At 34.3% G+C, this 24,238-nt stretch overlaps 1 protein-coding gene across 1 annotated transcript; it reads left to right on the top strand.

Annotated features, from left to right (window-relative positions):
- The first annotated feature begins 273 nt into the window (after nt 1-273).
- On the top strand, nt 274-23,737 carry LOC149770064 (retrograde protein of 51 kDa-like). The gene is made up of 11 exons (XM_089949456.1): nt 274-897; nt 9,580-9,766; nt 10,238-10,333; nt 11,112-11,276; nt 12,016-12,141; nt 12,519-12,739; nt 14,212-14,306; nt 20,287-20,393; nt 20,834-20,944; nt 21,709-21,819; nt 22,128-23,737. Exons 1-11 carry the CDS (start codon nt 413-415, stop codon nt 22,158-22,160), a joined length of 1,737 nt encoding a protein of 578 aa, XP_089805582.1. The 5' UTR covers nt 274-412; the 3' UTR covers nt 22,161-23,737.
- Nucleotides 23,738-24,238: the final 501 nt, after the last annotated feature.

Here is a 24,238-nt window from a genome sequence, read left to right as displayed (position 1 = left end):
TAACAGCTAGCCTATATTGATTTTCCATAAAAGGAATATCGTCTGCAATGGAAGCGTTTCAAATGTTGCAATCGAAATTTATCTGAGGAAGTTATTTTTTGCTTTATGTTAGGAATAAATCTATAAATATATCAGATATAAACATGTATATCTAAACACGCTCAACCAGTTTGCAAATTAGCCACAGAGACGCGACTTTTCGATCAGCCAATCCTAGTGCGACAGACGACACGCTCTCCAGTTTGCCTAGGTTTTCTACCTTTAAAAGAACGCTAGCTCATTTTCCCTGCGCAGACGGGATTGGAGATCGTTGAATAGCTATCGAGACCGCATACGTCTTGGAAGGGCTAGCACTACAAACACCAGCTGCATTTAGCAAGGAATTTAAAACTGGTTAAGAATATCAATTAATATGGCAACAAAATCTACTATTAAGCAGAGAGGAGCAATGACCGTTGTACAACGGTCTTCTCCAGGGGTGAGGCTGTCTTTGGGAGGAGACAGAATAGTAGCATCTTCCACCAGGACCCTCAGGGCATCAGTAGGGGGACTCGGGTACAATTTGAGTTCCGGCACCGTTCACAATATGTCCAAGGAAAGTGTTAAAACAGTGAGAAATGAAAGAGAAAAGGAAAGGGCTGAAATGCAAGGGTTAAACGAGCGATTTGCAAGTTACATCGAAAAAGTCAGCTATCTGGAAGGCCAAAATAAGGCTTTGCTGGATGAAGTGGAGAGGTTGAAAAAGTTAAAGGGATTTAATGATCAGAAGATTAGGGAAATGTACGAGGATGAGCTTAAGTCAGCAAGAGAGGAATTGGAAAGATGTGGAAAGGATAGAGGGGAACTGGAATCGCAGATACTGGCACTCACTGATGCTCGGGACACAGAAAAATTGAAGTAAGTGTCTATTGAAACATTTTTCTCATCCTAGATTTATTGTCTGCTAATGTTACTTTGATTATTCAGTTTCTGTCTTTTCATGTCAACGTTTCTTCTGCAACATGCAATTTTTAGAATCAATTCTCATGAGGTAATTGATGCTATATTATTTTTGTTTTGCTGTTTGTTTTAATTCAGAAATCTTATTCAACAACGTAACGTTTTAATCTATTAAAATGCATCAGTTTTGTTAATGGTTAGTTATGTAAGAGATGTTTCGTTTTAATTAGAAAGCATATGGAACAACAGTTAACACAGATTTAGGACAATTATTAGATGGTTTATGAAACTGACTTGAAGCCTTTTCTAATCGCAACGTGCCGGCCGGCTTCCCGGCCTTGGCTTTAGACGACCTTGCAATATTAGCAACGCCTACTCATACGATTACGTCACATGGCATGTGATCGACTTGCTTTTTGAGCTTCTGCACCGAAACCTAGTCTAGCAACGTGCAGTGGATCGTGACCTAACTTATATAGTTGGTTCTGCTGTTCGGCAACTTTACTTTATGAGCCATACATACATATTAATGATACAGGCAGTCAATCAATAGCTAGTAAGAGGTTGGTAGGACAAAAATACAAGGAGGTGTCATGGAATACGCATTGCATTTAATAAGTATTGTGCAAAACACTAATGCCAAATTTATTCCTGTGCATTCTAAGATAATATTTAATTTGAAAATGGCCATTGCAATGTTCTACACCAGTCATGGGCAATATCCTCCACGGCGCGGTCCGGATTTTTAATGCCACACCCTATAATGTAAATTAACGGATAAAACCAGGACACAGGCCGGATTCCGCCCACAGGATGCATTGTGCCTACTCCTCCTGTTGTACACTCAAGTTAAACTTCGGTGTATGGGATAGTTGAACAAAAGACAAAAAAAAAAAAAAAAACCAACATTTGTATTCTCCTTTAAAACAAACTTTGTAAACATTAACACTAATCATGAAGATTTCATTTTCTCATTTGAGAATTAGCTACAAAATATGCCATATATAAAATATTGAAACAATTGCAGAACCACAAATACTAACCAACTACCACCGCCGCCGCCATTAATAATAATAATAATATTAATAATGATACTACTAATAATAATACTGTTGTCATTTGTAAATGCCATTTAGAAGATCATTAAACAATCTAACTTTTAATAATAATAGTAATAATAATAATAGCAACAATAATAATTTTATTATTAGTATTATTATTGTTATTATTATTATTATTAATGTTTCATCTCAACCCCTCTTCAGTCCATATGTGTACATTTATTTTTTAAATTTTCTCCCGAAAGAGCGAAATGAATGGTTGCGTTTATATTTTAATATTTAGATATGTTAATTACTGTAAGAAAGCCTCCTGCAATGTAAAGTATGGAATAAACGAGGCCCGACCACCAGTATGCATGCGTGAAAACAGACATAAGAGTTCTTGTCGCCTTGCCACCTTCATATTTTCTTAATAACTAGTGTGTAAGACAGTGTTTGTTAGTAATCAGTTCTATTACCAGGATGCGTTATTAAGGACAAATGGGAAAGGTATTTAATATGTAGTTTATCAAACTCATTTTTATATATTTAGAATAAAATTTCCTGAAGTTGTTTGTAAAAATCATTTTCAAACTTCTGTTTTGCCTTTTCCTTGTCGTTATTGAAGACCTATTATTTACCCACCAGACTTATGAAAAGTAATATACATAGCTCACGAGACATGACCAAAATTTGAGCAAGGGTCTTTAAATGAATCTTATAAATATCTTTAATCAGTTCAACTTTGCTGATCGAAACCTGCTTTTTTTTTAAATTGCTTGTGTCAAAGGTGCAACAGAACCACACTGTTGCAAATTTGTTGATAAATTTTGCAATCTCAGATACGCCAACTAATATAAATACAGACCGTAGAATATAACTGCTATGATGTATGTCTACACTGTAACAGACAATTTTCCAATTCCACAATCCAATAACAGTTATCATAGGTAAATATAGATTCTACAAAAAAGAACCACCTGTTTCAATATTAACACTTTAACGGTAAATATTGCAATCTTAAAAATGTTACTTAACCAAAGAGATGCCCGTAACATACATACTATGTAAATATGAAGGAGATGCCCCTTCACAACCCTCTACATTTTTTACTATTCATAAATGGATACAATTTCAATAGAATGGGGCTGTTTACATTATGTCCCATTCAAGACTCACGAGACATGACCAAAACTTGAACGAAGCTTACATTTTGACAATGAAAGCTTTATATGTCAGGGCATGTATTTCTGCTTGAAACATACTATGTACACAGTGTGTCCCAGATTTTTGTCAGTCTGACACGAGGTTTCAAATACCAGCATGTATCTCGAATGGTCGACTACAGAAAGAAGATGATCAGAACGATAAGCGTCACTGCTGCTTTTTATTCTGCATACTATGCAAATGAGTTTTTGAAGCGCGATATTTCATGCACTTCGAGACAAAAATAATAAAAATATATAACATGCGGGAGAGATGCTGCGAAAGAGTCATTTTGCTTCAAAACGTATTACCATATATGTTTCAAGTGCTAAAGATAAATATTTCTTTCGTTTACTCGGGGCCCCTAGTGGTCTAAAGCGCTCACCATTCCTGATCACTGCCATCTCACCTCTGTCTGCATGGGTTCGAGTCTCAGGCTCGACTAACGTGGGTACGTGAGAAAGCTTGCCTGCACCTTCTCTTGGATCGATGTTTCTTCCCGGGGTTTCGCTGGGTTCTTCCTCCACCAGTAATACTGGCCGCGATGTGGAGCGTTAAACTCTGCAACAGCATTATCTTTTACTCGTCCAGATTACATATTCTGATTAAGATCTTCCATGACTTTCTGTGAATTTTCGGTGAAGATTAATGTAGTACTAAGAGGAACAGAATAGTAATTTTCAAGGAGCACCTTTCTACCATTTTCTTGAACAAAATATAGCGCGAAACATATGTGCGATATACGGGATACGTTTGACTTTAATTGGATTATACAACGCATCCATGTTTGCCATAGTAAATATATATACAATCTTAACGAGTCAGGCATGCGTACATTTTTATTCGGGGGAGGGGCATACATATTTATATCCTTTTTATGATTATCAGGTTATTGGCGGTATACATAAAATAAACAGAAATGGTAATTAAACAGATGCAACAAAGAACAAATCCAAATCACATAAAATAGAAGATGTTGTCAGTTTGAAAATGCTATATTTAGAGGCTCGTTGTTTTGACTTTGGCTTCCACAAGTGCTGACCATAGTACGCAGATGTTACTATCTCAAAATGACAAAAAGAATAGTACTCGGAGCTCATTAGTTTAGTAAAACGATAGCGCCAATTGCTATTTAGGGCTTTTGTAACGAAGACAAAAGGGCTAGGCCGATAATGTAAATCTCTTACTACCAAATATCGGTTTGTACAATACACCCATTGCTCATGATCATTCAAACGTTTTTTCTACTCCAAGTATGTAAGAGACTGAAACCGGTATTACTATTTTGGAGATCGATGACCTGCGAAATGAAAACAAAACTCCATGGCTGTTTACCTCTGTGAAGAATGTATCACAAGCTTCTCTCTGGTTTTATAAACACATTTTGCTCTAGTTTTGTTTGTCGCAATCTCATCTTTACATGAGATGTTAAGAAATAAACGCAGTAGATTGAATGACACACTTTGCATCAAAAAGAACAAAAGAGATTGTTTCATTGTCCCAAAGCTGTTATGAAAAAATACCCGAAACAGAGATGCATGATGTCAATTACTATATCCCACGCCACCTCCTCCCCACCCCCGGTTGTGATAGCATGTGCGTGTACTTACGCTGATTTAGTAATATAATATAACAAAACAAGACATCACTTTTCTTGTTTGATCTAAATAACACAGACCTGTGCCATGTTCATTTAGAAGATAATACAAATACGTGCTTTTAAGTAATTCAAAAGTTTTGTTGTTTCTATAGTTTTAATCTTTGTTCGTTCGTTTTGCACCTGTTTTGTGGTCTTGACTGGATAAAATAGTGTCTTCTTAAAGATTGATAAATCTAATGTACATTCATTTACCCATATTCACAGACTGCTATGTCTGCAAGGTCATTAGCTGACTGCAGCCACTAAAAGCTGATACCAAATATGTCCAAGAAGCAGGGTCGCTCTGCCGACAGAAACCGATCAATAGCCTCAATACCAGGACACCAAATGGCAACTGTGAGCACTTACTGACTCGTAAGCCAAGTAGCATTGACTGTGCATGGCGTCCTTAACAGATTTACAACCGACCAACTCTCTATTGTCATGTCAAATTGATGTGCCATTAAAGTGGCATGACATGCAACGCTAACCCGTCTGCTAGGAACAATACATCTTTGTTTGACAACATATCAGAGTATTAGCCGTAATATATCCAATTTTGAATATATGTCACTATGAAAATTCTTGCAATGTCATATCTAAAAGTCAAGGTCAACCGTCATTACTTTGTTTATAGTGGTCAGTTCCTTTATTCTCTAATCAGCAGTCATTTTATCGACTCGTTGTGCCAACATTACATCTTTATGTTAAAAAGGTTGGGTACCAATATCTGCGGTTAGAAAATGTCACCAATTTTGTTATCAGAACTACTCTGTATTTGTTCCCTTCTACTGGATATCATAGTCATCTATTTATAGTAGATAAAGTGCTTGACAGTACTCATAAAGGGATACGTGGGGTTTTCCGTGACTGTTTTTACCAGTAAAACCTATATTTAGAGAGATACAAAAATACCACGTGCACATTCTAAAACTCTTGAAATTCCGCCATATATTCTTGATTTCCATACTATGTATGTGTTTTGTAATCAGTTTATCTGTGATAGGTCCTTACAATAACGTTAGGCATATCGTTTTGGATGAAAATTAAAGTTGTCACTGTTTATTTATTTGAATTTATCATGTACATTCAGCCATTAGTATCCGCTACAAACTTGCGATCTATCGATATCATCCATATACTTAAACTGACCTTGACCTTCAGAGATTGTTACCATTTTCTTGATGGATAACTATGAAACAACAGGTTCTATGAGATCTTAATCGGTTATGTGCAATTTTGCAAAAAAATAAAATAATTTATCCACTTTTACTTTTTTGACATAGTTTTTTGAGCAGGTTGTCGAATTACTTTCATGATTTTCCAGAGCACATTTCGGTAACGGGTAAAAATATTGTCAGTAATGAAAATGCAGAAATTCTTGTTCGAGTGCTAGGACACATCATCTAGGTAAATGTATAGGACTTAAGGTTTATATAAGCAGTCACAATATCATACGACCGGTCCGGTGGCCTAGTGGTTAGAGCGTCCGCCTAGGATGCGGGAAGTCGTGGGATCGATCCCCGACCGAGCCATACCAAAGACTTACAAAAATTGTACTAATAGCTGCCTCGCTTGGCGCTCAGCATTAAGAGGTTAGTGTTAGGACTGGTCGACCTGGTGTCAGAATAATGTAACTGGGTGGGACATTATGCTACATGTCTACGGCATGATGCCCGAGTGCTAGACATCACTATAAACTGCCGCATTGCAGACATCGTAGCAATATTGTTAAAGCTACGTTAAAAATACAAATCACACACACACACACACACACACACACACACACACTATCATACAGTGTTAAATAAGCCATGCGTGTATTCATCGAAAATGTCACGCCATAATCAAACCTACCTACACATATCACGCCAAAGTATATACCTTCTTAGTTTGCTCTATAACATTGTGAAAACACATTTAGAGGTACACATAGTTTGATATACGATTTTCTAATTTTAGATCGTATATGTGATACGAAGAAACCAATATATTCGTTCTTTTACTTGACTATTTTGATGAAAACACCGTTACAGTTTGAGACCTCCAATTATTGTGATGGGCAATTAATGTTTAAATCAGTTTCAAATTCAAACAATTCACACAGCTGCAATAACATGGTTTATTTATTGGATAATTTTGACAGTAAAACAATGTATTTGGCTTTGCTATTGAAGATGCAATGAAGCCTGAAGTATCTATTAAAATGAATGGCTCGAGTGAATATATTTCTCCAAACGATTTCTTAACATGGTTGAAGTAAACATATACATTTTAACAATGATGTCTGCATTACTCAACCGGTGTCACCTTTGATATTACAGATGGAGCATACCTTCACAGTAAACGGGTCCGAATGGTTGTAAGCCATAGTCTGAATGAATGATTGTTACTCAAAAGCTCGCATATATGTACAACTTTTTATATATATTCACGCATCGCTTTTTGACTATAGCCAAATGATCAACAATCTACAGCTAAGATAATTTAATTGGTTTAAAATGCTGACATAATTTTAGAACTGAACTTTTAAATAGATAAATAAAGAAACATAAACCTGTGCTTATATATTCTTACTATGAAAGACCTGCGCACTAATTCAACATGTAGTTGTCTAATTTTACCCAAATATCGCTGTTGGCAACATCTTTCAAGCATATGAATATAATTTAACTGATTAGTAAACGTGAGTGTATAAACTGTAAACACGGTAAAGGCACGTCTGGTTGTAACATACACCAGGTATCTATGAAAACAGACCAGTTCTATACCGCTTCGAAGATTGTTATATACAACTTGCGCAGCATGTTTGCAAGTGGCTGGCTTTTAGGTAGCCTTTAGCACGGAAACCTGAGTCTGTATTTCAGGACACTTTTAAAACTGAATTTAAAGTTGGAACACATGGTAATAAAGTCAAGTACTTCTTGTTGAACACTTTAAGAAAATTTTACCATATTTGGATGCGTTTCGTGTTATCAACTCAGCACATTATTGACGTAAAATGGTATTTTTTCCGATTTAGCAAACCACTCAAAATGACTTCTCGGCCATTTCTAATTTAATTTGTTTTTAAAGACCCGCATCACGAACAAAGCAACGAGAAAACATTGCTTTCCCGAAAATTAAATACATGACAACAAAATTTGATAGTTACACCAGGAGACAATAATTTACGCACAAATAACATTAAACCATTAATCTATCTATATGTGCGAGCGCTTTACCCCTTGTCTAAGTACTTTTGCTCAACAAAACCAATTAAGGCTTGATTAAGATTGTGTAAGAGAATGCTACCTAAAAAGTATGAAGTCATCAGTTGCTTGTCGACAGACACGAAAAAAACGAAACAAAAAAAAAATAAGATAAAAGAAAGAATAATAATAATAAAACGAATACTGCTGTTTTTATACGTTGGGTCTATCTAATTTTAATCACATTTACTATATTTAAGAGTCGAAGATCAAAGATTAAATGTATGTTTGGTATTTATAATCATTTCGTCTTTCTAACCCCATAGTATACCATCAATTACTGCTTAAGGATTGAAATAAACAAATGTACTTATACATGCAAAGAATAATGCATTGATGATGGATTGATGGTTTGGTGCTATTCATTTGTGAAAAGTTATCTTCTTTCATAATTCTTTAATTTTGTTGTCATGTTTTGTGATCGCAATTATTAAATAGAAAATATACTGACTGGCGGAGACCTATGTAGTTTTCGGTGGTATATCCTGTTGGTAATTTCCTCTTGCAAATAACAGTCTTACCTATTTTCAATTAATGGCGGCAGTGAATACAACAAATATATTAAAGCAATGCAAGGGAGATAACTCAACTATCCATCTCCGACATCTGATAATTAGGCTGCCGTTTTCTTGCTAACGTTTGTGGAAACAATTTGCTCCCACTTCCACTGTCAAAAGCATAATTTGATTTTGATAAGCTGTGTCTTCCTGGAACTTATGACGGCATACGGAACGAAGCCATACGATTTTCAAATCGTTTGAAAACGAAATAATCTTTTATCTGATGATATTATAACTGTTTTATGGCAGAATTTGAATCCTAGTTTGGCTGTAAGGCGTCAAATTTTAATGAACCGATGTCTGAATTAATCTTGGATATATCACAAGGATAAAGCATACCAATTCCTGCATACCGATATCAAGCACTGAAATCTTGTTTGAATTATCCGCCATTAAAACTAGTTTCCCCAGGATAGCACACAGTAATAAAGAATTAATACATCCTATTGACAAGCATGACTTTCACAGTCAATTGCGAGGAAAGAAGGCGTAAAACAGATGACATTAACATATTTATAAATGATAATTATGTTTTTATGTCACAATGAACTAGTTGGGGCCATAAAAAATATATTATCGTTTTCATTTTTTTGTGTTTTCTTTTCTAAATGGCAGTTAATCCTGAACTCTGCTTTGTTTCGTTTTGTCAAGCATAAATATTGAGACAAATTAATAAAATTTCACACATACTGTATTTTTGCCGAAATTGATTGGTCACACACGCTTGAGATATATATGTTTATTTGTATTTCCTTTATTGTCATTTCTTGTTTTGATTCATACTGATACGACAGAATTACAGATATAAATCAGAGCTTTAATGTATAGAGTTAGTTTTGATGCGGTTTTGTCTTGAAGTCGGGGTAGGGGATGTTTGTTGATAGTTGTTACACTACAGATAAAATACAACAGGCATATGACACGATTTCATTTTACAATTTTAGGGTTGCCGATCTTGAAAAATCAATCGAGGATTATGTATCCAAGATGGAGAAGCTGAACAACGAAATAGCTGGACTCGTAGGAGACATTGAACTGCTGAGGCGAAACCAAACTCTCGTGGAGGATGAGAACAACCGCCTGAAGATGCAGCTTCAGAAGCTCCAAGACGACAATGCCAGGCTACGGGAGGTAAGAATCATACCAATTTGATGGACACAGTAATATCTACATTATTTCCGTCGAGGAGCATGGATTATGTCTATCTGACTTTGTTGATCTGATGTCCGTCATCTAAGATATCTCTATTTGATGTCTTTCGCATATTTGGCATCTCGAATAGATTCATAATGATCAATAGAAGTATTGTAAAACGAATCGCGAATCAATTTATTTACGCATGATTTAGTGACATATTTATAAAACAACGCACTGTACGGCTAGTATTACAAGCGTATGCTTTTCAAGTTGGTACAAACAATTCTTGTGCAAACTTTCCATTGTGTTCATAAATTAACGATGTCATTTTCCAGTATTTCGGAACACATTTTAAACAGGTGTTTGAAATTGTTTACAAGTTTGAATTAATTAATGGATGAAATATAAACATTTCTACGACAAGCGTCACTATACTTTCTAAACCTGGGTCATAACTTCTTACAGGACTTGACAGAGGCTACCAATGCCCAGCTGGAAGAAGCGAACCGGGCCCAGACGTTAGAAGAGGAATTGGAATTCACGAAGAATGCCCTAATGACTGTATGAGCATGTCTGTCTCCGTCTCTCTGTCTCTATCTGTCTGTCTGTCTCTGTCTGTCTGTCTCTTTGTCTCTCTGTCTGTCTATCTGTCTCTCTCATTCTCTCTCTCTCTCTCTCTCTCTCTCTCTATCTCTCTCTCTCTCTCTCTCTCTCTCTCTCTCTCTCTCTATATATATATATATATATATATATATATATATATATATATATATATATTAATTGAACTAAACATTTTGGAGGATCAGTAGATCTTTTTTTATATTAGTATATAGGGATATCACGTGCTTTGTTTTACTAATGCATATTTACATTTTTTTTTACTCTTGACAACGGCTTTGATTTCAGGTGATATAAGGCAGCATCCGGATGTAAAGACTTGATAATCACTGTATCAGCCATAAATTAGCGACACCAGTAACACCGATATGTGGCGATTATTTCTTAATATTCCTTTGTAGGTGTACAATGCATTCGAAGGACTAAAAGAAAATAATGAGATGTTAATATGAAGCATTCGGTTCAGTATCAGAACACTGCATCTGCTAACAAATAATTTTTCAGTTGAAACAATTACAGAAGAAATGAAGTTAAAAATGGGAAAGAACATATTTCATTCACTTCATCAAGTCTGAAAGATCGTTAGACACAGTCTCTTCGGCATACTACATTTGTTATCGTTCATTCAGTAACACTGATACTATCACTTTATGTAACACGTGAAAAATATGCCTCTAAAATTGCATTGAAGTGGTAACCGTTGTTCTCTATGCAATCAAAGGAAAATGAGGAGCTCCGAAGACTTCTGAAACAGGACTCCGCCATGCCTGATGTTCGTGCCATGTGGGAGGGCAAGATGAAGCAGGCAATTGCAGCCATCAGACAGGCCTATGACGATGAACTGAGAAACATCCAGGCCAACTGCGAAGCTCAATACGAATTACAGGTAGTGCATATGTGAATGTAAATAAAAAATCACTTCCATGTATGACTCAGTCACGTACATTAAGTCTCACTTTTGTTCATCTATTTTAATATTTGCTCGAATTTCAGAGCAATGTAGCAGATTTGCGAATATAACAACTTGTATACGTCTTAAACATAGCTTAAGCAAGCTGTCTATAGTACTCTCACATCTAATAACAGTTCTGAAGTCTGAATAGATACTAGAAACGGATATCTTTGCGACACAAGAGGACATAGTAATATTTTCTGCTATTTATACTTAAATTATATGTACATTGGTTTCATAAATATTGGTATTGAAATGTCCCACTCGTTGTAGGGTACGAAATTTCAACTGCTTCAGTTATTTCTTACGTTTTGTCTGTGTCATTTAAACATGGCAAAGGTAATGATATGAAACATTTCAGGGTCTGAAAGGAATTACTTTAAAGAATGTGGATAATAATAATAATAATAATAATAATAAATCGACTAAACCCTTTTAGGAATAACCCATACTATTTCTAAGTGAGAATGCAGTATGTTTCCTTCGGACATTATTTCCATGCAGTCAGCACATTACTGGCTAACTGGTGAAATACTGAATACCCTTGTTCATTGGAAATAAAATCAAAAGATAAGCAAGTAAATGAAATAATTTAAAATACTTGGTTCACGTTATTATTTTAATATGGAGAGCTGTGTATTTATCTTGACACTTAAATTGTTAATATTTATAGCTGAGAAACATCCAATCAAGCATGAAGAAGGAGCAACCAGACTCAAGCATCGTAAAGGAGGAGACTAGAAAATTGAAATCCCAAGTGAACTCTGCTCAGAGCGAGCTAGGAGCTCTCCAAGGCCAGGTAAATATTGATTATCAGGGATCATTAATCATTATTTCGAATCATACATGACTAATAATCAAATCTGAAAGCAAACGTTACTCTTATTTGTAAGTAGATTCTCTAATCGATGGTTTAGTTGGTGGATACATTTATAATTTCTTATTATGTATATATAAATAACGATATTGATAGGCAGAAAAATGAAAGATTGTTAAAATATCACATATGCAGTTTCAAAAACGGAACTTTTGGAATGGTATAGTTCAGGTATTACATAGGTATTGATTTTGTAGCCTAAGAAGGCGTTAATTATTCTGGCCACAGCCTACGGAAACAAATGCCTTGTGTAACATATTTAAAACAAAAGACGTGATACATATGCCTCAATCATATAGATTGCCTCCCTGAGGGAACAACTGGCGGCCAAGGAAAGGGAACTGGATTCCATGGAAGAGGAATATAAGATTCACAAGTTGGATTGTGCTGGAAGAATACGTGAGCTGGAGGACGAATTGGCCGAAGTGACTTCAGATTTGAACCAATTAAGCAGCGACAAGCTGACACTCGAAATGGAAATAGGTACCTACAGGAAACTCCTCGAGCAGCAGGAACATAGGTAAGCAGCATGTTAAGTCATCTTTTACTATATTAAATGAATGGGGAACTTTTGGGAAAGTAAATGAATAAAAGTTCAACTGAATATGCTAAATGCTAAAACAATATACATTTATTTCCTATAAAAAGTAAGTGCCTTGTTTTTATAACGGCGTAGTGGTATTTTAATTTCACATTTTCTCCAAAAGTGCTCACGATCTGCAACTATAAGAAAACAAATCAGTAACCCAACGCACTGCTAAACATCACAAAACAAAACAAATAGATGACTATTGTTTAAGCTACTACGTAAACGCTCCCGAAGATGGTCATGATAGAATTTACCACTTTTTTAGCAAGATTCATTCATGGAAATATCTGCACGTATAATTCGAAACACTGTGTTATCTGGGGATTCAGTAGAACGTTAGAAGGATATTGAAATTAACTCCCCTTAGAAGGTAAAACTTAGGGTTGTGGAAATTAATTTAAATGGTTACTCATTAAAGAGAACACACAGAAATACTTTCTTTAGCAGTTGTCTTGCTGATAGACAGATAATATATCAGATTAACCCGAGCAGCAACAAAACATTAGATCATATAATATACAATAATATTGCATTAATATAAAATTAATGACTTATGCCTTCTGAATCCGCTAGAAACCCCCCCCCACACACACACACACACTCATGTACACATATTTAAATGTAATTTGTATGCATGCATACATTCATGAGTAAATAAATAGAAAAGGCATTTAAAATAAAAATAAAACATCAGTACAGACACACATGCACAAGGCAAATGAGGGCTAAAACTTTTCCCAAAAATATTGTCAGAGACTTTAGAAATAATAGTGAATAGTTATAAGCGGATCATATGTACTTGTAAACTATTCGGGAGAAATCAGAATATGTTGATCATGTTATCTGCTTCAGACGATCCTTACTGGGCTGTCATAATTGATAGCATCTTGTCATTCATTTAGGTTCGCTTCACACGTGTTGGGTTTTTATAGGTAAGGCCGAAGAACTGCATTTAAAGATTGCTGACCTAATTCAAAATACAGACATACAAATATGTCTGCGTATTACTAATTTAAAGTTGTTGATGAAATGTCTTGAAGAAATTAAAAATACTTTATTTAAATTTCATGGGCAATAATTTTCATGAGGCAGATTACTCTTTGCATACGATTAAAACCAGTTATGTAAGTTAGTTATGTGTTTTAGAAGAATTCACAAAATGAGATGCAGATGATTACCACATGCCAGCATCTCAAATAATAAATCTCTAAGATTAGGAATAAACTTCCCAACTTTAAAAACATTAAAGCCGTGAACAATATTTTATGTTATGCTGTCTTTTGCCGCAAATGAATTAATCGTACAAATCACTGTGTCAGGCCCAGTACATTAAAATACCCATATTGTTTGATCAATGTTAATTTATTGACGGAAGTCCACAGCGACTAATTTCTTTCTTTCAGCTTGGAAAGTATCGTGGAGTCACGCACTGGAGCAATGAGCAAAGGGGGATCCAAGCTCACCGATATCATTCAGTCTAGCATGTCGCAGTCCAGCAGTTAGTAAAATAATCCATATGATTGGTCATTCACATCCTTGAAGCTATATGTTTGCATGCATGCGCAGTGGGGCTTTTGCAATATTATACGCGTCGAGGCGTTCCGAACATTTAGTGCTTTTGGAAATTGTTTGGGACTTTAAATGAAGTTTCCATTGTTTGCCCATATTTTCTCGCATATGTGATATAAAGTGTCCTATATACGCTATGTAGTCTTAATTGTTATATAAATACATTGTATTATTATACCGATTCCATAATTTTGAGGTTGAAATGTTTATAAAATCTTTCTTTGGTACGTTCTTTATCAGATGCATATTGTCTCACGCTTTTCTTACCTTATTAGTCTTTCTCAAGTTTATTAAGCTTTTGAACAAAAAGTAAATAAAAATACTTTCGCTTTGGAAATGAATGCTTGTGTTATCCATTAGCGGTGATTGGGTTATACACGGGATTACTGTATCTAAACAAGGAAATCTGAAATCCTTTTGATGGACCATTGCCAGGCCCTACAGAATGCATGACACATAACAGATTTTCTTGTATTTAGACACAGAGATGGTGGTTAGTGTCATATGTTTTTCGAGTATAACATTACAAGCTTACACTGCTACACAGCTGTATTTTCAATACGTTAACGTTGTACATTTGCAACGCTGGCACAATAAAGCTTTGCCATAATGCAAGCATATTGTGATCTATGACGACAAAGTCACTATAGAATACAGCTTTTTCATTTCAAAATTTATGCAATTCCATTTTAAGGCTATTTGTATTGCTGAAAATAAAATATATAAAGCTTCGAAATTAATATCTTTCTTAAATGTGCATGGGGAAATATTACTAAAACTTTACTAGTAAATTAATTATGATCTTACAAGTTACGAAAACTTGATTCATGATTATTTATTGTTCCATAAAAAGATCTACCTGCTTCTTGGAGATTGCTTCAAGAATAAAAAATACATATGCAACTTTTTCTGAAAATATTTGTTGGCGTAGGGTTTCTGTTAGAAATATGTTCTCAAAAAGTTCTTGAGCCATAAACTGGCCGCTTTCTACATTGGTATAACGTACATAAAATACAGTAGGAAAAGCATTGTAAGTTGATGTGCCTATATATTGGAAAATATAACTCATTCACTTTCCCCCAGAGACTATCTCTTTCCTTGCAAGATACAGGTTTATTATAACTGCAGCTGTGAACGACCACGAAGATGAACAAAGACCTATATCATAAAATTCCCATATTCCCGGATCAACACACTTCTACAAGGCTGCTCTGGTTGGGTATTTGGTAAAGTATCACATACAATAATTTATGAAACATGCTAAAGATCAATGTGCGCACATATTAATATTTGTAGCGAAATGTAATCAATTGAAATGGTACTGCCCTGTTCTTTGTATTTGGTACGTCGTTATTTCAAAGAAGAATCATGTTGATATTTACAATTGTCGTAAATTTTAAATAGATTTCCTACAGACAATTGAGGAGGTCATTTGTGTGAAAATCTCTTATTAACACAATATTACAACTGTTTATATCATAATATTAGTAGATATGACCAACATGAGCAGCCTTGTGTCAACGGAACCCATTATTAACAAGATTGGTATGTGTGTCCATCGACGTCATACAATACGTGCATGATGAACGCTAACAAGTAACCTACGTCAAGATCCTTTACGTATATAGAAGGAATATCCCTTTACTTTCATGTCATTACTCAAACCTAACATCGCCGAAAGATATTCAAGTCCTTGTGAATGGCATGTAAATGGTACAAAACATGTCTTACAAGAGAAATTTTAATGCATAATCTGTCTGCAAACATTTATTATGAACTGACTGAAAACTATATATAAATTTGATGTTTTTGCTTAAAGTGACTGCATTAGAGAAGTACAATTATTCTGGGGTGGGGTAATAATAGCGGAGTTGGGGTGGAGTTAAACCTGAAATGTTATTTATTTAAACCTATCTGACCTAGTTCAGCTTGATGAGCTCAAAGATTATCTAACAGTTGCAATCAAATTTCGAACAGATTGGTTTTGTCCATAGCTAAATTGTGCAACAAACTTTGCATATGTTCTTCACATTGCAGTTATTATTTGTATAAGCCAACATTACATGCATCGATATAGAAATTCTTTTGTGAAAATCCCATATGTAGAAGGTAAATAAATCTTGAAATCGTGTTACAAGTAGTCAAAGAGAATTAAATTTGCCAAGGAATGTACATTCCTGGAGAGATTAATAAAACAATACGTCTACATTTAGCTACACAGTCACAACAGGAAAAATTTCATTATTTCCTTAGAAATTCTGTTTTAAAGCTAGCTCTTTTAAAATAATAGTAGCCAATTGTGGTCCATATACTCAAAGGTTGATAGAGAAATAAGGCTAGTTTTACCGAGCTTTCCTTTCGTTATCCTTCAACGAAATAATATTCTTTTAAGATATCTTCAATACTGCTTGCATTTGCTTTGACGCCAGTTATTAAGATATTTTCTTTTTGCATACGAATTCTAAGAAATGAAAGGTTGTGATATTAAATACTAGTTGTATCAAAGGTTAAAATATTAGGTATAACGGTAACATATCAGACATACATTCGAGTAGACAAGAATGGTCAAAAGTAACTCTGAAATCATTCTGTTTTTGAAATTGTCGATTGCTGAATGTTTGAGAGGAATAGCGCTTATCTTTGAATACCTTGTTACATGCAGAATCACAGACGCTATCATCATCATATAAAAATACACGCCTTATTAAGAGAATATAATTTTCTGCATGACTCAGAGTACATTAGTATCATCTTGGTAATTCATAATTCATAGCGTTATTCCATTGCCTTATTGTTATAGCCACGTGACACCATATACTAGTGAATGCGGTCAGGTATGTACAAGAGATGTTAAAGTTTTATCCGTCTTTACATCCATGCCCATGAAAATTCTTCAAATGGCTTCAAAGCATACACAGATGGCAACTTTCTACACATTTTAAAACACACACAGATGGTAATGTTTTACACTTTTCATATTTTACAGGGATGTACAAAACGATGTCGGTTGATGTGATAGGTTTTGTTTTCAAATAGAGTATTTGGGATCCTTAGCGATTATATTTGAAGCATATATTTTCTTTTATCAAGATTTAATCTTACTTCTTTTCTTGTCATTTATTATCTGAAGCACATTCATATATTTTATTTTGCACTCCAATAGTTTATTACTAACCGCATGAGGATGACACATGTATCTTTAATCGTTTTTGTGGATGACACATGTATTTACAATCGTTTTAACTTATTTTTTATTTTGAGGGTGGAACTGCTAGTCTTAGATATGTAGGATGCAAACAGAAATACATTTTGTTTTTCATGTTAAAGACTTTGTTTTCCAACTTTGAGACATATTTTCGTATCCTTCTGGACATATGCTTTTCCACGTGAAATTCTTTAAAGATTCCAAAGTTATCAAATATCTTTACTCTTTTGATGGGCTTTAACTAATATTCAGCCGAGGAACTATTCAGCCACGTATTTTATTCGATGTATTATATACTTCTGCACTAAGCATCGATGAGCATGTTAGTTCAAATGAAACCCACGTTTCTTATTATGTGCAATATTTATGAATCACATCTTGTGCAATGACCTGTAGTTTTAATTGGTTATGGACAACTTGTATTCCTTCTGTGTGACTATATTTAGGTAACCACTTAGTTTTTCAAGTAGATAGAAGCTCCCAAGAGAAGCAGAAGAAAATACTGTAACATATTATATACAATTGAAATCAAAATATTTGTAATCTGTTTCCAAGCATTTTGCTCTCCTTAAAACAGAAAATGCTATTTGACATTGGTATCTAGATGATGCAGACCCTTCAAAAAGCAGCAATAACCTGAAAACCCACGTAGCTCACTTCGATATATTAATCAATATATAGTCACTTTGAGGACAAATATTAGTTTTAAATTAGACGTTAAGCGAGGATATTAGTGGAAGTCGCTGCTAGGATAATGCATATACTTGAAGGTTTGGTTTTAATCTGTATTCTTCTTTGAAAGTCTTGGCACATCCTAGTATTAACGAAAATATGCACGGAGTATCAATTAGAAATGTCTTTGTAAAGAAGAGGCGTGAACATATGTCAAAATATCAAATATTCAAGAAAACAACACACATATACACCTACGTTTTAACCCATGGCGCGTTTAAAATATATTTGCAACAGCCCTACTGTGATGTAAATCGGACAGCAGGTCACAACATACGTCTCGTCACTGCTGCACCATTAAGTTTGTTTTTGTAACAATTAATACATTCGTAGGCTGACTGGGTTATTATTCTTAGACCATTAACATGAAATATAGAAGCTGTCATCTATCTTTTTTATAACTAATATGGTATTTACAAAAGTAGGTATTATCATTACATTTCATTTGGAATAACTGTGCCGTTTGAAGCCGGTAAGTAATTAAGTCGTTACACCTTATACTAGTTCCTATTGTTCATCGTTTATCATCAACGTTTCATTTTTATGTACTTAGGCAATTGGAAATGACAATGACATTTGACCAGTGCGAATCATCTTTGAATCGTTTGCTTGATGTCAAATTTTGCACTACTTGTCTACAAAAACAATTTCCATATGGTGGAACCTTTCTCCTTTATACATTATAATATTGGAGGTTACAAGGAGGAAAGTTAAGCAGCTAAAGACATTACGCAGATATATTCTGTGACCACTAATTAAACATTGATAAATTTGAATTAATTTTTTTTTATCACTTCATGATTTCTAAAACCAGAAATTAATTACGCATGTATTTTGTCACATCCTCGCGACTATTTTCCTCAATGTGACTCAGCTTTGATTTGTGAAAGTCAAAAGACAATATGAACGAATGTGTGATTGACGATTTTAAACAGTTATGTCTATATGTCCATTTTCAAATTGGAGCAAACATAATTTTATCTGTTATAATTTATAATTTTCATATGTTAGTTACATTGTATCATTATGTCTTTTGACTCATTCTTTAATTATAAACTAATTATGTTGCACATTATCTCATTATTATAAATTTCAATTTGTTTTCTATTATACTTCTTTTTTCTACTTGTGGACGTAGAACAGAGAGGTCTAAGTATGATACAATTGAAGTCCTAAAATAATGTAAATAAATTCCTTTATATATGCGAAGATCACATTTTGTAGTTAGGCATGTCAGTAGTATTCGACAAGTCAATCCATAGGTATTTTTTATGTCTACGGGATAAATATTTTACACTGGTAATTGAAATTTCTAATCTCGTACTCAACAAGAAATCCACGAACATTGTTACACACGGAATACATTCAGTTCAGAACGTTTCACTGGTTGCTTAAGTACGATGTAATCATATTGCATTTTTATATAACACCCTTATATTGAGAATTGTAAATAGACTCAAGACAACTATATACTTGTTACAAAGCAATAATTATATCTTCCAGACACAATTCGCTCAATTATTTATTTAAAGCAAAGACCGGCAAAACACTAGAAAATTTAAGAATGTTCAAGGAATACAGAATAAACTCAAATCACCTGCAGATCGCAGCGATATTAGCGCCGCAAACACAGGGAGTTTGGTTTATAAACGATCGTTGTGGTTAGGCAAAATGATTATCAATTAATTTGAACCAAAGATTAATCTATTAATTAAGTCAAAGATAACGAAAATAACGTTGACAAACAGAAAACAGACTAGATGAAAGTAAATCAATTCAAAATAATTAACAAGAATTTAAGAATCTCTCGCGCGCTATGGGATCCCGGCGAAATGTATTCAAGACACAGTTGTCGACCTTTCCCCTGGCTGTTCTAGCTGTAGTTAAACCAGCTGTCTCTAAAGCCATCTACACTGTTCAAGCTGTTGTGGAATCTTCCGTAACCGCCGCCTTCTGCACTATCTCTCACCAGGCACGGGCCAAATCACTGTTCAGCGCACCAGCCGTGGAAAAGTGGCATTCCAGGAATACAGCCCTGAAGGAAAGTTCGTCTCTATTGAAAATACTTCCCCTTCTCAGGTATGTCTACCATCCAGTTACCAATTTGTTTTTTGTTTGTTTGTTTTTTGTTGGTTTTTATTGGGGGGATATTTGAAATTTCCTTTTGAACTTGAAGATGCCTCTCTGGGAACATATAATGTTATTTTTATTTCGAGTTGACGAAGACACATGTGCAGACGAAATGGGTATATTAAAAGAAGCAGTAGTTATAATAGTATGATCTGAAATATATACATGAATAGATAGTAGTATAAGAAGTGAAACGTTATTAAGTGTGAAATTTTACATTAGACAATTAATAACCGAATGGTGACCAATAGAAACACTATGTTTTAGAATGCCATGTCAAAAAAAATGACGTAAGATGATAAACATATCTTTATTTTTTCCTGACCCTGTATTTTAGTAAAGAGGTGTAGATAAACCCATAATGTTTATTTGAAATCGATATTTTTCAGGCTTTTGATCTGAAATCATGGAAGGTCTTGAGGAAAGATGGTTCCGGCATGGTAGACAACTCCTTTACTTTTGGAGACAATGTCAGTCTCGCAGCGAAACAGACTCTCACGGTATTTAATAATCTCTTTTTCCCTTCCCCTCCCTTCATTACACACACACATACACGCACAACGCGAAGAACTTTGTAAGTTCTTATTAATTTGTTTCAGATCCATGTTTGATTCTAATAATTAATGCAACAAGTGTTAAAAGTAGACGAAACACACACATACCCGCATTTGTTACAGTATGATGTATTTTCATTGATTGACGAGGCGCTTTTCTGCTTGAGTCAAATGTTTGAAACTAGTAGTAGTAGTAGCTGTTGTAGTTGCAGAAGCAATACTCGCCGTTTTGCTTGGCACTTTCTTGAACATTTATTGATGTATATTGCGGTTTTAAAGTTTCAAAATAATTCGAAAGATCGTAACTTTTAACCCCCACTCCAGTCCGCCTGCAAGATTTGTTCCCTGGCTAATTTTATTATATGTACAAAAGCCAGATCGAAATTTGAGACAAAATGATAATTAAAATTTTTCTTGTCTGCAAGAGCTGATATTAAGGTATTAAGGAATACTGTTGTGGAAAATGTGTCAAACGTCTTACACATACTTATTAACTTTTTTATATTTCCAGTAATATAACTCACAAAGAATATTACAGTTCTAGAGTGTAGATTTGGAAAGAATTATTTTTGCAAGGAAATGAGTTTCTCAAAAAATCATACTTTAATAAGACTGAAATAAAATGCAAGTAAGCTGTCATTATCTGTTCATCCTCAAACAACGACAATAAAGTGTCATATCAATTCATTTTGTAATTTTGAAATTAACAGATATATGGAAAGAAATGGAGTAACCTTGCTCATGGCATGGATCAGGTGCTTGAGGACCAAGCATGGGCTAGCGGAAGTGGAACATTTGTGCTGGTTGATGATAAAGGAGCGGTATGTAGATATATAATTATGGATGGATGGATGGATGGATGGATAGATGAACTTAAAGTTTGAATTCAGCCAAAGTCTTGGACACTGTCGGTGGAACTTTCTGTTTTGGGGCCAATGTTTCATTGTTGATACCTTCATCTGTTTATCGCAACAGATTATGTTCAAATAAATGAAGCAAACTGTGAGACTTTATAACTTAATTGGATTTTTCGGATAAGATTAAAAGGTTTCAGTAGAAGTATATACTTGCCAATTTCCAATTCTACAAATCATATAGTCCTTAAAAAGTCGTATTGTTTTCTTTACAGGAAAAGGCTACCTTGAAGATAAACTTCATGTAAAAACGCCAAGTGGCGGAGATGCAGAGATCATGAAATCATCCAATATTACATTTAGAGTAGCTACTAGTAGTTAAAAACTTGTTTTCTGTCACAGCAGGGATGCACTTGCTACTTTCTATCACAATTCTTGAAGCTAGAGATACACGTACAATTCCTATTATGTCTAATTCATTATTGATCTAGCTTTTATGGCATTATACGTACATACTGCATAAAATCAGCGTAACGTTCAACTGGTAAATTGGTACATTGTCATGTTATTGTGTAATTGTTTTTATCAACCTGTGTATAATTTTTAATCGTGCTACCTTCACGATAATGGACCAGATAGAAAAATGAGAGAAGTGCGCATCAGACTTCCTGTGACATATAAACACGTTTTTATGTAGTACGTTGGATACACTCGTAAACAGCTGTTTTATCACGAGCTTAGTTTTAACGACTGTGACATAAATTTCATTTATGTTTATATGTTAAGGTCTGTACATGTTTTAGCCGTATTTTGCAATCAACGTACGCTAAAATATTAACTTAAAGGCAAGCATTTCTTTGTGGCTTTATGTGTAAGTATGGTACTTTTTAGGATGATATTTCACGCTAGATGATATGGAAACGAAACACAAAATCAACACTACATCGAAAACCTTCTCAACGACACCTCAGTATATTTAACATCCAACAATAGTTGGTGCCCGATAAATTGTATGTTCTTACATGTATCACAAATTAATCATCATCGTTCAAAATGCCAGCAAACCTCAGTTACTTATTGAAAATGCACGTGGAGTTCCTTGTAAAATGACGTTAGTGTGAGTCTCTATACTCCTCAAAACACGGAGAATTCTTGAATTTATATTATTCCACTGCAATTGCATTTCTAGTGTATTTGGTAAACGTTTGCTTGAGTGCGCATATCACTTTTTACAATAATTTTAACAGAACGTAGAACCGATGATTGTCAAATGTGGAGGGACAGGTGATTTGTCGGGAGCAGATTTATCATCGAAGATAAAGTATCCACATATTTCTGCATAACATGGACAGACTGTAGGAAAATATAGAATGTATCTTGGAATTAACGTGTGCCTTGTCTATTACCTTGCTTTCTATTTCATTTTACACAAAATGTATTAATTTTGAAGAGCAAACACAAAAATCACATCCATTTACTGCAGTTTGTACGAAATAAAATATTTAATTGAATATTTATTTTTCAATATTTTAAACTTGGTCTGATGTCTGTTTTGTATTATTAGAAGCGCATCCATTGTTAATATGCACCAATGTGGAAAGCAATAAATATCGAACGTCTTCGGTTTATATTTCCATGGAATATACACATGCATATCTTTCAAAGGTTAGTGCGATTTCATATGACATTGCCTTTTGCGTAATATTTGCATATATAATACGTTGTCTTAAAGTTGAACTCACAAAGTTTATATATATATATATATATATATATATATATATATATATATATATATATATATATATATATATATATATATATATTGCTTTATAACTCCAAAATGGGTACTTTTCACCATCTTATCTCAATAAAATTGAAAATGTTTGATATGTTGTTTATTATATTTATCTTTATATATCTGACCATTAGTCTATACATACATATGTATGTCTATCCGTAAGTCTATACCTATATATGTATGTCTGTCCATGAGGTTATACCTATATATGTATGTCTGCCTCAATATATATGTTCTAATATCATTTGTTTATTGCAATTAAATACAATTATTCAGCTACATTAAATGTCAATTAATACTTATCAGCTACTTTACTAGTTTTGAAGTCTCCGTAGTAATATGTGTGGAGGCGCTATCTTTGATTGTCTCTATTGTTAAGAAATCATATATGATGACTTTACATACACAGTTTGCCATCTTCCTCAATATATAGCTATTGAGAATATTGGCTTGGTTTTGTACCTCATTAGAGTTGTATGTGTCACCAACAACAACCTTCCATTTCACAGCGTTTCAGCCAGAAGCTGTTTGTTGCAAGTTGGTCATAAGGGGACCACCCCGTTATTACAAACCAACCCTCTGCTTATC

Source organism: Sinohyriopsis cumingii, unplaced genomic scaffold (genome assembly GCF_028554795.1).
Source record: "Sinohyriopsis cumingii isolate HCF-2022 unplaced genomic scaffold, ASM2855479v2 utg002739l, whole genome shotgun sequence".
NCBI classification, from domain to species: domain Eukaryota; kingdom Metazoa; phylum Mollusca; class Bivalvia; order Unionida; family Unionidae; genus Sinohyriopsis; species Sinohyriopsis cumingii.
The sequence above is the reverse complement of the archived record's forward strand: the minus strand, read 5'-3'. Positions and strand labels throughout refer to the sequence as shown.